Here is a 14,142-nt window from a genome sequence, read left to right as displayed (position 1 = left end):
GAAACATCCACAAAATTGGATTCCAATTGCCTAAACGTACAGAAGAAAGTGATGAGATGGTTTTTGGAGTTCTGGATGGTAAGGTAAACAAGTGTTTGTTCTACACTATACAACCCAACACCACCTTTGGAAGAGTCAACATCGATTTTCAACCAATTTTTGTTCTAAAAATCATAGAAAAAGTAGTATATACGTCAAGTCGCAAAATTATGACTATATCAGCACAGGTCTTACTTAGTTTTTCAACGATTTGCATACCATATTTTTCAGCACAGAAATAGACTTCCCCTTAAAAAGGGGAGCATCAACACTTCCCGTCTATCAAATCCCTTTCGTTGTCCCACCTTTGTCCCTTTTGCGCCCAAAAAGCTAAACTTGGTAAAAATGGCGCAAAGTTAATAATTTTTGAAAAAAAATATGGTTTTTGCCAAAATCGATGAAATTAGCATTTTGATGGACCACCGTAATGACCAAACAAAAAAATACAGATATAATTATTTCGGCCAAAAAACATCCACACCCATGTTGGGCTCGATCGGATTACTTTTTTCGATTCATGCTGCTTTCATGGGGAATTGCTTGATATAAACATGGTAAAATCCAGTCTGCAACCCGCTAAAATCATCGATTCCAAGTGAAGCGAGTGCATACGACATTTTTCACAATTCCGACAAAACGCTTTTGAATATGATTTGGTCTTTTTGTTGAAGATGGGTAGGTTATTTCGTCCTTGTAGTATAGCAGTAAAAGTAAGTACTTTTGAAAATGGAATTGCAAAAAAAAAAAACAATCAACACTCTTTGAAAGTCAAATTGTAATATTTAAACAAATTGTAAAATCTTCCACTCGAGTTGAAGATTTTTTCAAAGAAACATTGTCAGCAAAAAAATCAGTCGGCAGTATACAGTTTCTTAATTTTTAGCACCAATGCATAGCATGTTTAGAAAATGTATCGGAAAAAATATAGCGTGAATGAACTTTATTTCATTAAATCAAATTTTAGTAAACGGTTCTTATCGTTTTTATTCAAAATTTCATCTCAACTGGAAATGTTTCTTGATTTTTTGCTGGACAACTACTACTGAGCAATTCTCTACGAAATCGGTCTTTTTTCTTAAATTTTAATTTTTGTATTTTTTAATCGGACTGAAACTTTTTTGGTGCCTTCGGTATGCCCAAAGAAGCCATTTTGCATCATTAGTTTGTCCATATAATTTTCCATACAAATTTGGCAGCTGGCCATACAAATCTGTATCTTTTGAAGGAATTTTTTGATCGATTTGGTGTCTTCGGCAAAGTTGTAGGTATGGATATGGACCATACTGAAAAATAATGATACCTAAAAAAAAATTGGTGATTTTTATTTAAATTTTTGTCACTAAAACTTGATTTGCAAAATAATACAATTTTTATTTCATTTTTTGATATGTTTTAGAGGACATCAAATGCCAACTTTTCAGAAATTTCCAGGTTGTGCAAAAAATCTTTGAGCGAGTTATGAATTTTTGAATCAATACTGATTTTTTCAAAAAATCGAAAAATTGGTCGCAAAAATTTTTCAACTTCATTTTTCGATGTAAAATCAAATTAGCAATCAAAGAGTACTCTAGTGAAATTTTTATAAATTGCACCGTTTTCAAGTTAAATCCATTTTTAGGTGATTTTTTTTGAAAAAAGTCGCAGTTTTTCATTTTTAAAAATTAGTGCACATGTTTGCCAACTTTTGAAAAAAATATTTTTGAAAAGCTGAGAAAATTCTCTATATTTTGCATTTTTGAATTTGGTTGAAAGACCCTTAGTTGCTGAGATATTGCCATGCAAAGGTTTAAAAACAGGAAAATTGATGTTTTCTAAGTCCCACCCAAACAACACACCATTTTCCAATGTCGATATCTCAGCAACTAATGGTCCGATTTTCAATTTTCAAATATGAAACATTCGTGAAATTTTCCGATCTTTTCAAAAAAAATATTTTCAACGTTTTTAAACCAATATTAACATTCAAAAAGCCCAAACATTCAGTATAACGCCCTTTTAAAATGTTAGTCTTGATTTGAAAATTTTGAAAATATTTTTTTTAAAGATCGGAATATTTCACGAATGTTTCATATTTTAACATTGAAAATCGGACTATTATTTGCTGAGATATCGACATTAGAAAATAATGGGTTGTTTGGGTGGGACTTAGAAAACATCAATTTTCCTGTTTTGAAACCTTTGCATGGCAATTTCTCAGCAACTAAGGGTCGTATCAACCAAATTCAAAAATGCAAAATATAGAGAATTTTCTCAGCTTTTCAAAAATATTTTTTTCAAAAGTGGGCAAACATGTGCACTAATTTTAAAAAATGAAAAACTGCGACTATTTTTAAAAAAAAGTCACCTTAAAATGGATTTAACTTGAAAGCGGTGCACTCTATCAAAATTTTACTTAAATACTTTTTGATTGCAAATTTGATTTTACATCGAAAAATGAAGTTAAAAAAATTTTGCGACCAATTTTTCGATTTTTTGAAAAAAATAGTATTTATTAAAAAATTCATAACTCGCTCAAAGATTTTTTGTACAACCTGGAAATTTCTGAAAAGTTGGCATTTGATGTCCTCTAAAACATATCAAAAAATAGAAAAAAATAAAATAGTGTTTTTTTTGCAAATCAAGTTTTAGTGACAAAAAGTTAAATAAAAAATCATCAAAAAAATTTTTACCGTGCATCATTTTTTTTTGTGCAGTCCATATCCATACCTACAACTTTGCCGAAAACACTAAATCGATCAAAAAATTCCTTCAAAAGATACAGATTTTTGAATTTTCACAAATCATTTTTGCATGGCCAGCTGCCAAATTTGTATGGAAAATTATATGGGGGTAATTCTCTACCAACTCACACGAAATCGGGAAAAGTTGCCACGACCCCTCTTCGATTTCCGGGAAACTTTGTGCTAAGGGGTAACTTTTGTCCTTGATCACGAATCCGAGGTCCGTTTTTTGATATCTCGTGACGGAGGGGCGGTACGACCCCTTCCATTTTTGAACATGCGAAAAAAGAGGTGTTTTTCAATAATTTGCAGCCTGAAACGGTGATGAGATAGAAATTTGGTGCCAAAAGGACTTTTATGTAAAATTAGACGCCCGATTTGATGGCGCACTCAGAATTCCGTAAAAACATATTTTTCATCGAAAAAAACACTAAAAAAGTTTTAAAAATTCTCCCATTTTCCGTTACTTGACTGTAAATTTTTTTGGAACATGTCATTTTATGGGAAATTTAATATACTTTTTGAATCTACATTGACCCAGAAGGGTCATTTTTTCATTTAGAACAAAATTTTTCATTTTAAAATTTCGTGTTTTTTCTAACTTTGCAGGGTTATTTTTTAGAGTGTAACAATGTTGAACAAAGTTGTAGAGCAGACAATAACAAAAATTTTGATATGTAGACATAAGGGGTTTGCTTATAAACATCACGAGTTATCGCGATCTTACGAAAAAAAGTTTTGAAAATGTTGGTCGTCGTTGATCATGGCCGTTCATGGTCACCCGCGACAGACACGGACGACGAAACAAAGAGAAACGCAAAAAGTAACTTTTTCAAAACTTTTTTTCGTAAAATCGCGATAATTCGTGATGTTTATAAGCAAACCCCTTATGTCTATATATCAAAATTTTTGTAATTGTCTGCTCTACAACTTTGTACAACATTGTTACACTCTAAAAAATAACCCTGCAAAGTTAGAAAAAGCACGAAATTTTAAAATGAAAATTTTTGTTCTAGATGAAAAAATGACCCTTCTGGGTCAATGTAGATTCGAAAAGTTCATTAATTTTCCCATAAAATGACATGTTCCAAAAAGTTTTACAGTCGAGTAACGGAAAATGGGAGAATTTTCCAAACTTTTTTAGTTTTTTTGCTGATGAAAAATACGTTATTTCGGAATTCTGAGTACTCATCAAATTGGGCGTCTAATTTTACATAAAAGTCCCTTTGACACCTAATTTTTATCTCATCACTGTTTCAGGCTGCAAATTATTGAAAAACACCTCTTTTTTCGCATGTTCAAAAATGGAAGGGGTCGTACCACCCCTCCGTCACGAGATATCAAAAAACGGACCTCGGATTCGTAATCAGGGACAAAAGTTACCCCTTAGCACAATTTTTCACGCAAATCGAAGAGGGGTCGGGGCAACTGCTGTGTGAGTTGGCGGAGAATTACCCATGCACAAACTAATGATGCAAAATGGCTTCTTTGGGCATATCGAAGGCACCAAAAAAGTTTCAGTCGGATTAAAAAATACAAAAAAAACGAATTACCGAAATCTGGGAGAATTGCTCTACTATTCAGCCATTCCACGTCAAACAGGAAGTCTCCAAATCAAAAGTGCTCCGATTTGGCTCAAATTTGGAGTGGGGGTTCTTTGACCCAAATAATTCGACCCGTATTTTTTTGTTTGGCGACTAGGGTGCTCCTAATAGGGTGGTCCAAAAAATGCCTATTTTCGTCGATTTTTGCAAAAAGCATTTTTTAAAACCATATCTCCGGAACGACTGAACCAATCATAGAGTGCCACGATTCAAAAGAAAGGTTATTAGTTGGGCTTTAAGGAAAAAGATGTAGAGGTACGAAAAACCTAGCAAAATATTTGAAAAGGTCCTATGAAAATTTAATTTGCTAATTTGAAGGTCTCGGGACCACAGAGGACATGTCTGAAAATATTTTATTCTGATTCCTTGTAATATTTTACATAACATTACTAAAAATATTAAAAATATCCGTTTACCCAATTTGAAGATACAGTTTTTGAACAGAAAAACTGATATTTTCGACGCGCCGCAAGCAAAAATGACAAAAACGGGTAAAAATCAACTTTTTGCACCAACACTGCGATAACTTGAGAATTTCAGCAATGACCTACATGTTACCTGTACATGTATACATGTTTGGGTAGCAAAATTTTCGTATTTGAATTGATTGAATTGAAGACGCTGTATTAATTTTCAAGAAAAGAGTTTTTCAATTTGATAGAAAACCAGTTTGAGAAACTTTATCAAATTAATATTTTCTTGCAGAGATCATCGCTCCCCGCCCGGGAGAGTTCTCTTTCGAAACGATAAATCCAGCTGTTTGTCTAAGATTATATCACAGCACTTAAATCACAGTTTGCGCCTGAACGCCAGTCGTCAGTTGTGAACAGTGCAGAGCGCGCGCGCGCGATGAAATAAATAAAATGATTCAATTTGCACCTTTTCTCGCCCTAGGCTGAGAGCAAGCAGCAGCAAGTGGTGAGCAAACACATGCAGCATGAACATTAATTCTCTTTGATACCGTCGTCGTCGTCTGCCCAGGAAAGTCATCAAGTCCACAAACACAGATTGTGTGCTGGTGAGCGGTTGAAGTTAATTCCCCCTTTCTTGGCCGACAGGGCTAAATCCAGGATTTTCCCATTGCGCTGGGATAAGCATATTCCAGGCGGACCTGAACAATCCGTTCGCGTTGAAAGTCAAACACAAGTTGGGAATAAAAAATAGGAAAAATAGCAAAAATAAATCGTCGTAAATAGAGAAATGGAACCCGTCGGTCGTCTGGGGCACGTTTTGACGTGGATGGAGATAGAAATAAGACAAAAATTCAAATACACCGGTGGAAATAACAATTCAGTTGCCGTCAACACCACCTTCTGACAAACGCGGTTCGTAACTTACCTTTGTTCTGTAGAGTGGATTGCTAAAGTCCCAGTCGGGTGCCACGAATAAATATCCACGTTTTGACACCTTTCTCGTCGCCTGTTGCCGCAGAGAAAATGCAAGAGAAAGGAGAGAAAAAAAAAGAAAAAAATAATTAGCATTGTCGTAAGTTTCACTTGTCGCAGCAGCGGGTGTTATGTAATCAACAATAAAAGTTAAACAACTCAGATGATCGATACACCATTCTGCAATTGCAGTAACTATGGTAATGTTATAACGCTTTACAAACCTTATTTTTAAAACGTTTTAAGCTAAAATAGAAGTCTGATTAATAGAAGCAACTTGAAATGCATTTTCTTGCATTTTTAATCATAATTAGCATGTTTGAGTTCTTTTTAAAATATTATCATTTTTGGTGAAATTACAACGTACAGTACAGCATAAAAAAAATCCACGATTTTAATTCGTCGATATTTACACATCGACGTTGTCGCGCTATCTTGTCGCAAGTCGCTTTTTGACGTTTGGAGAAAAACGCGTTTTAATGTTTGACCTTGAGTAAACGAAAAAAACAGCACGCAATGTAAAAAATAACAAACAAGTTGTTCCTAGTTAAATCGAATTTCAGCGGACTGTATTTTCCTCGGTTCGATTTTGGTGGAAAAGACCAAAACACACGTCTTTCCGCTCCATTTGATGGTCAACAACTTGACGTTTAATTCAAAACAATACAAACATTCTGTGCATTGTTCCAAAGTTTGGTTGAATATTGTTGCTGGAGTCCAGAGTAATAATTACAAATTGTTATGGTAGTCGGGCATGTACGTGTGTCAAACGCGTTCTGACACGAAATATCTTTGGCCAGTGCGGCACTTACAGACATTTTCAGGGTGTGTCATGATTGCACGACAGAATTGAAACTTCTTCAACATAAAGAGCGACAACAATGCATGGAGTTTTTTTTTTGGTTTTTTATTGAATATCTCAGAATTAAAATTGAATTTTGGGGATTGTAGGTAGTAAGATTGAAAACGCTTTGGGTAAGGCAGTATAACATATAACATTGTTACATTTTAAGGTAATTTTTCGGGTGCTCGGGAGACCCTCAGATCCCATTTACTTTTCCGTTTTCCGATTTTCATTTCACAAAATCAGGTTCGTTTCCAAGGCAGGTGTCACCCAAGCAAAATCAGATTCTGGTTTTTAACTAGATTGTTTCTATTTTTTGTCAGTCAGTTGTTGTTACAAATTATAATAAAAAGGGCGAGATATCTACACTTCAATAATAGAAATACCACATCTCTAATTTTACTTGTGCCAATTGAACTGTATTGAAATGGAATTTTAACATTATTATTATTGTGGAATGCTCAAATGAACGCTCCCACTTAAAATCTGCGTTATTTTTTAATTGTGCTCAGCAGGTGCCGCGAAAAAACAAAACATTCAGTTTTTAAGGTAAAGGATAATTATCCCTCCAGTCTTTTCTCCATTCCCGTAGCCCCCATCAATATCTGTCTAGCCACAGGTACAAGTGTAAAAGAAAGAGGAAATGTGCGATAAAACATGCGGAAAGTGAATTTTCTTCAGTCGCTACCGTTTTTGGACTTTAGGCACGACGGAACAACAACAACAACACATTACATAAAACATGAGTTTGGGCACACACACACATATTTTACCAGCGTCGTTGCATCGTTGAGTAATGTCTTTAAAATTGTGATTTGTGGTAGCTGGCATTTTTTTTGGCTGAAACGTGTAATTACATCCAATTAAGTAGTTGTTTCTGCTCTGTGGTCCACCGATTCAACAAACTGGCAGACAGAGTTTTGCTGGTGCGCACACATTTTATCCTATTGACACACATTTTGGCGCGAAAAAAATAAAACAAAAACAATTTGCTTGAATGGATTTTTAAACCACATGGCAGATTTAAATGCCGTTTCATGAATTTTAAATTCATTCGGCTTGGTTGGCGGTTGCTCTGCTGTACAGTTAGCGTAACGGTAGAATAATTCGACGACGACGGCGACTCTGCCAAACTTTTGGGGGCCCAGGGGTTGTCTCCAGACAGCGAGGGCTCCACAATTCGCGATGGCACAATGGCCTCTTTTGGCGAACCCCCTCGTCGTGGTCGTCGATGGAATTCGTCACGTAGATTGGTCCCCGCGAGATGGTGCCAAAAAGGTGACCACAGAGTTTGTACCTTTTTTTTGGCACCAAATCATGACCTATCAACATTCAAGTTGAGATATAAAAAGTAAAACGACAAAGAATGATCATCCGATCAGGTCAGACGATCTTCGCCCTCACGTGGCCAACAATTTGTAAATTTGATTAGCACTTGGCAGATCGATCAACTCGTGGGTAATTCATCAGAATCATCGACACAGGTGAAGGTGGAACGACCTACAATGAGGACATCGCACCAGAGATCTGTACAACATGTGTACAATTGTATGTTTTTTTTCGACTCGTTCATCATCAGAGTGCGCGAACCTTGACGCGTTCACATTTTGCCATATCGAGAATTGCTCTGTCATGGAGCAGCAACTGCTTGGTGGACCAAACAAACCAAGGTGTGTTGAGTCCGAATACGGATAGCGGTACAACAACCTACTAAACACCTGCCCACCACTACCTTTAGTATCTGGGGGTTTGATGTTGCCAGATAGGCACAACAAAAAGCCGCCACGACAATCAAAGTTGGGTTGGAGAGGTGCACTTGGACATTATGGTGTGAAAATCTGTTTTGTGGTTTATGCTGCTTTGAATGTACGGACGCGTTTCCAAGCTGTTGATTTAAAAACTTAGATTGGTTTCTAGTCTAACTTTCTTGCTGAAGAAAAGCTATCCACAAATAATGAACTTCTCAATTACCTTTTCTTTCACCCTTATGACAAAAAACTGTGAAAAATTCAGTCCAGACTTGCTTATCCGAAGCCTCGATTATACGAAGGTTTGTATCGGCCTTTGAATGATCGAATCAAGGACAGGTCAAACTAAAATGATGCTTAAATACAAAGATATGGTAAAAACAAGTCATCCAACAGTGTTTCTTGTTCCAGGGAATCGTATTGACATGCTAGGATGTTTGGAGTAAAAATTTTCAACATTTAGATACTTTTCGAGCAATTCCAACAAAAATATAAAAACTAACTTAATCCACCTATGTGGTTGATGCCTTCCTCACTTTTTACCAAAAATGGGTATATGAGTGGTTTCATCATTTTTTTATATCCAGAAAAAAAGAACACAATGTATAACTTATGTGGTCATAACTCGAGACAGGGTTGCCAGATCTTCATTGTTTTGGACTCTTTGGAAAGGCCTTTCAATTACCTAACCAACGATGGGTCGGATGATGGATCCGGACATAGTTTACATACATTTATGTGAGATCCGGCTTCAAAAAAGTACATAAATATCACTTAAGTGGTCATAACTCGAGACAGGGTTGCCAGATCTTCAATGTTTTGTACTCATTGGAAAGGCCTTTCAATTACCTAACCAACGATGGGTCGGATGATGGATCCAGATATAGTTTACATACATTTATGTGAGATCCGGCTTCAAAAAAGTACATAAATATCACTTAAGTGGTCATAACTCGAGACAGGGTTGCCAGATCTTCAATGTTTTGTACTCATTGGAAAGGCTTTTCAATTACCTAACCAACGATGGGTCGGATGATGGATCCGAACATAGTTTACATACATTAAAATGAGATCCGGCTTCAAAAAAGTACATAAATATCACTTAAGAGGTCATAACTCGAGACAGGGTTGCCAGATCTTCAATGTTTTGTACTCCTTGGAAAGGCCTTTCAATTACCTTACCAACGATGGGTCGGATGATGGATCCGGACATAGTTTACATACATTTAATTGAGATCCGGCTTCAAAAAAGTGCATAAATATCACTTAAGTGGTCATAACTCGAGACAGGGTTGCCAGATCTTCAATATCTTGGACTCATTGGAAAGGCCTTTGAATTACCTAACCAACGATGGGTCGGATGATGGATCCAGACATAGTTTACATACATTTAATTGAGATCCGGCTTCAAAAAAGTACATAAATATCACTTAAGTGGTCATAACTCGAGACAGGGTTGCCAGATCTTCAATGTCTTGGACTCATTGGAAAGGCCTTTCAATTACCTAATCAACGATGGGTCGGATGATGGATCCGGACAGCGTTTACATGCATATAATTGAGATCCGGGTATTTGTGAAAACATATTTTTATGCATAACTTTTGAACTACTTATCGAAACTTCAAACAACATCAAACATAGCGATGTATGGGACCCTAAACCAAGTCGAATGCAATTGGTTCGATCAAAATCGGTTCAGCCAGTGCTGAGAAAACTCAGTGAGAATTTTGGTCACATACATACATACACACACATACACACACACATACACACACACATACACACACACATACACACACACACAGACATTTGTTCAGTTTTTGATTCTGAGTAGATATGTATACATGAAGGTGGGTCTAGGAGCTTTTAATAGAAAGTTCATTTTTAGAGCAGGATTATAGCCTTACCTCAGTGAGGAAGGCAAAAGGTTGATTTGTCGAGAGGTCATTTTTGGCCAAAACGTACTTCTACTTTAAACAGCTGCCAAAGTGACAGGACTTGTTCTAAGAACGAGATTTTTTCAGCAAAGTCATCTTAAGATGTCCCCTACACAACCTTTTAAACAAAATTTAATTTCATCAAGAAGAGAATGAGAAATTGTAAAATCCGTAAAAAATTACTTTGACCCAATCTCACCCCCACTGACGATACTTTTAACTTCAAATCCGAGTTCTGAGACTCCATTGTAGTCAAATTTGAATAGTTGATTGTCTATGAAATAACAAATTGCATTTTTACAATATTAATCTTCTCATTGAAAAGTGCCGGCGACAAAATTGGGCGAAAAGTTCACCGCCCGGAGATCGCGAGTTGGCGCGAGCGAATGAACACCGCGAAAAAAGATTCGGGGGTTCATTGGGGTTAAATGATCATTTCGTCATTCGGTTTAATTAAAAAATAATTAATTTTTCGTAAATATCGCTACTTTGATGCGATGTAATTCATTTTTACAGTAAATTAGGCATTGTTACATCAAATTTGACCTTTCAAACGCACTAGAATGGCCAAATTTTAAAACATCAATGTTTGCCAATTTGACCGTTTTACCCCCAATTCCCCTTGTAGAACAAAAGAAAAGTTCATCCGCGGTCTGTCAGCAGCGCGCTGTTTTGTTTGCTGGATCAACATTTGGAAATGTCGAACGTTGAAGGAAATCGCTCAAAAAATAGAAATTAACCGATTTCAAATGTTATGGCCGCAAATGAAAGGTAAGGGTGGCTAATTTTTGATTCCGATCTGTAAAACTAGTTCTGGTGAGGGTTCTGGGCATTGCGGCAATCGATTTTACCGGCGGGTTGCTTCCGGTCGCATTTGATTTGAGGAGAAGATTTTCCAATCCATCAGGGGCTTATTCGGGGGCAACAGTTACGGTAATCCGGAACTTCCGGTAAGTTTCATATTTGCAGTGTTTAGCATGAAAAACAAACTTAGACCAATCTTTCAAGTGTGCGCTCTTTTTGAGGAGGGGGCGCAAACCGAAGAAGAGCGCAACTCGGGGGAGCGTTGTTTCGGGGTTTGAGCGCAAATCGAAGGAGCGTTATTGCAGGATTTTGGCGGAAAATGGGATTTTCTTTTTTTAATTTTATTTACAATTAAACGAAACATTTATATAAGGGGTCATCCACAAAACACTGATAATGGGCCATCCTCAAATCTGGGTATCCAAGAACTCCCGGATGTCATGGCCAAGATAGCTACCTGATCAACGGAGGTCTCGACGGAGGTCTATATGGGTGAATTAACCATCGGTATACACTCAATCCCCGATGGTTGGTAACTTTTTCGTTTGACACTTTTTTAGTTTGTATCCCGTTGGTTGGTCAAAGTCAAACTAAAAAGTGACGAACTGTCACTTTTTACACGGCGCTCACGAACACTATCAAAACACACGTTTGGTAGTGTGCGTGAACTCCGTGTAAAAGGGGTGTGACCCCGTTCGTCTGTCAACAGTTGGTGTCAAACCATCGGGGTTTGAGTGTAGCTTCAGTGAACAACGATGGACACACTGGGGTACGTTGGATTGTTATAAGTCTTCTAAAAACTCCTTGAAGTTATGACCTGGATATCAACCAGATCAACGGAGGTCTATATGGGTGAATTAACCATCGGTATAGCCTCAGGTTGCTTCAGTGAACCACGATGGATACCCTTCGCCATGTTGGATTATGATGGGTCCTCCAGTCCCATATAGACCTCCGTCGAGACCTCCGTTGATCAGGTAGCTATCTTGGCCGTGACATCCGGGAGTTCTTGGATACCCAGATTTGAGGATGGCCCATTATCAGTGTTTTGTGGATGACCCCTTATATAAATGTTTCGTTTAATTGTAAATAAAATTAAAAAAGAAAATCCCATTTTCCGCCAAAATCCTGCAATAACGCTCCTTCGATTTGCGCTCAAACCCCGAAATAACGCTCCCCCGAGTTGCGCTCTTCTTCGGTTTGCGCCCCCTCCTCAAAAAGAGCGCACACTTGAAAGATTGGTCTAAGTTTGTTTTTCATGCTAAACACTGCAAATATGAAACTTACCGGAAGTTCCGGATTACCGTAACTGTTGCCCCCGAATAAGCCCCTGATGGATTGGAAAATCTTCTCCTCAAATCAAATGCGACCGGAAGCAACCCGCCGGTAAAATCGATTGCCGCAATGCCCAGAACCCTCACCAGAACTAGTTTTACAGATCGGAATCAAAAATTAGCCACCCTCACCTTTCATTTGCGGCCATAACATTTGAAATCGGTTAATTTCCATTTTTTGAGCGATTTCCTTCAACGTTCGACATTTCCAAATGTTGATCCAGCAAACAAAACAGCGCGCTGCTGACAGACCGCGGATGAACTTTTCTTTTGTTCTACAAGGGGAATTGGGGGTAAAACGGTCAAATTGGCAAACATTGATGTTTTAAAATTTGGCCATTCTAGTGCGTTTGAAAGGTCAAATTTGATGTAACAATGCCTAATTTACTGTAAAAATGAATTACATCGCATCAAAGTAGCGATATTTACGAAAAATTAATTATTTTTTAATTAAACCGAATGACGAAATGATCATTTAACCCCAATGAACCCCCGAATCTTTTTTCGCGGTGTTCATTCGCTCGCGCCAACTCGCGATCTCCGGGCGGTGAACTTTTCGCCCAATTTTGTCGCCGGCACTTTTCAATGAGAAGATTAATATTTCTTCACCGTCATTCTGGCCGCGCAACAGATTCCCAAAAAAGTGTTCACGTGGTTTATGGATGGTCCCAAATTATTTTTTTCCAAGGCTTTCAGATAATAGAATCTGAACTGTAGTGCAGAAACTATGGTAAAATACACACTCATCGAAGAGAAACCCCTAAGGGGTCGTGCATAAACCACGTGGCCTTTTTTTGGAGAATTTTTGACCCCCCCTCCCCCCTCATGGTTTTTCGTGGTTTCACGCAAAACCCCCCCCCCCCCCCCCTATATGACCACGTGGCTTTTTCCTCCCAGGTCAAAAATCTTTAAAAAAAAAAACAAAATAAGTATAGATTTCAAAAATGTTTATCCACAAATGATGTACCGTCAGTGGTGGTGACTTTTGGTCAAAAAACGATATTACTGTTGTTATTTTAACACAATAAAACATTTCAAATTATATCGAAATAAATATTGTTGGGGAATGCTCCTGAATTTACCAACATTTTCTCAGAATATGGCTAGTATAATCACACCGTTCATAAATGCCAATCGTTTTAAAATTAACTCAAACTCACCCTTTAGAGGGGGTGACATTGGGTCAAACAGAAAACATTTTAATTTGTGTAGGTGCTGTAACACCATTAAAACCAATTTAATAATATATAAAAAATAGAAATTCACTTAAAAGTGTGAAAAAAGTATGATATCACAAAGTTTAAGGTAAATAATAACAGTATAACAATTTATTGAAATGGTACAGAAAGTAAAAAATACTCTCAACAAAACAAGCAACTTAGTAAAACATATGTATTCAAAATTATGGAATTGCAGTGCAATTAATTGCATCCAGAATAAATATGCTTTAAGAATTAAATCTATTTTGATTTATAAACAGCATTCATGATTTAATTTAAATGCGCTTTAAAATATTTTCTTAGAATTGAAATTAATTAAATAGAGAAGTTTTGTTTCAGGAAAAACATATTTTCATTTTATTTTAAGGAATATCTAGTTATGAAAGCTCCTAGTTAATATTTATTTAATTCCAAACATTCATAAAAATCCAAACTAAAGCAACTTTTCTTTTTAATTAAGCATGATTGATTCCAATGATTCAGTGTGTCCAAAAAAGTCGAGCTGT

General features: G+C 36.8%; 1 protein-coding gene across 3 annotated transcripts in view; it reads right to left on the bottom strand.

Moving 5' to 3' along the window:
• The window catches only part of LOC120414687 (protein outspread), a 273,181-nt gene that overhangs the window by 102,457 nt on the left and 156,582 nt on the right, over positions 1–14,142 (bottom strand). For all 3 annotated transcript variants that reach the window (XM_039575970.2, XM_039575971.2, XM_039575972.2), the window contains exon 2: positions 5,702–5,782. In XM_039575970.2, the coding sequence (XP_039431904.1) occupies positions 5,702–5,782 (81 nt within the window). The remainder of the gene's footprint in view (positions 1–5,701; positions 5,783–14,142) is intronic.

The sequence above is a fragment of the Culex pipiens genome, chromosome 2, assembly GCF_016801865.2.
Source record: "Culex pipiens pallens isolate TS chromosome 2, TS_CPP_V2, whole genome shotgun sequence".
NCBI lineage: Eukaryota > Metazoa > Arthropoda > Insecta > Diptera > Culicidae > Culex > Culex pipiens.
The sequence above is the reverse complement of the archived record's forward strand: the minus strand, read 5'-3'. Positions and strand labels throughout refer to the sequence as shown.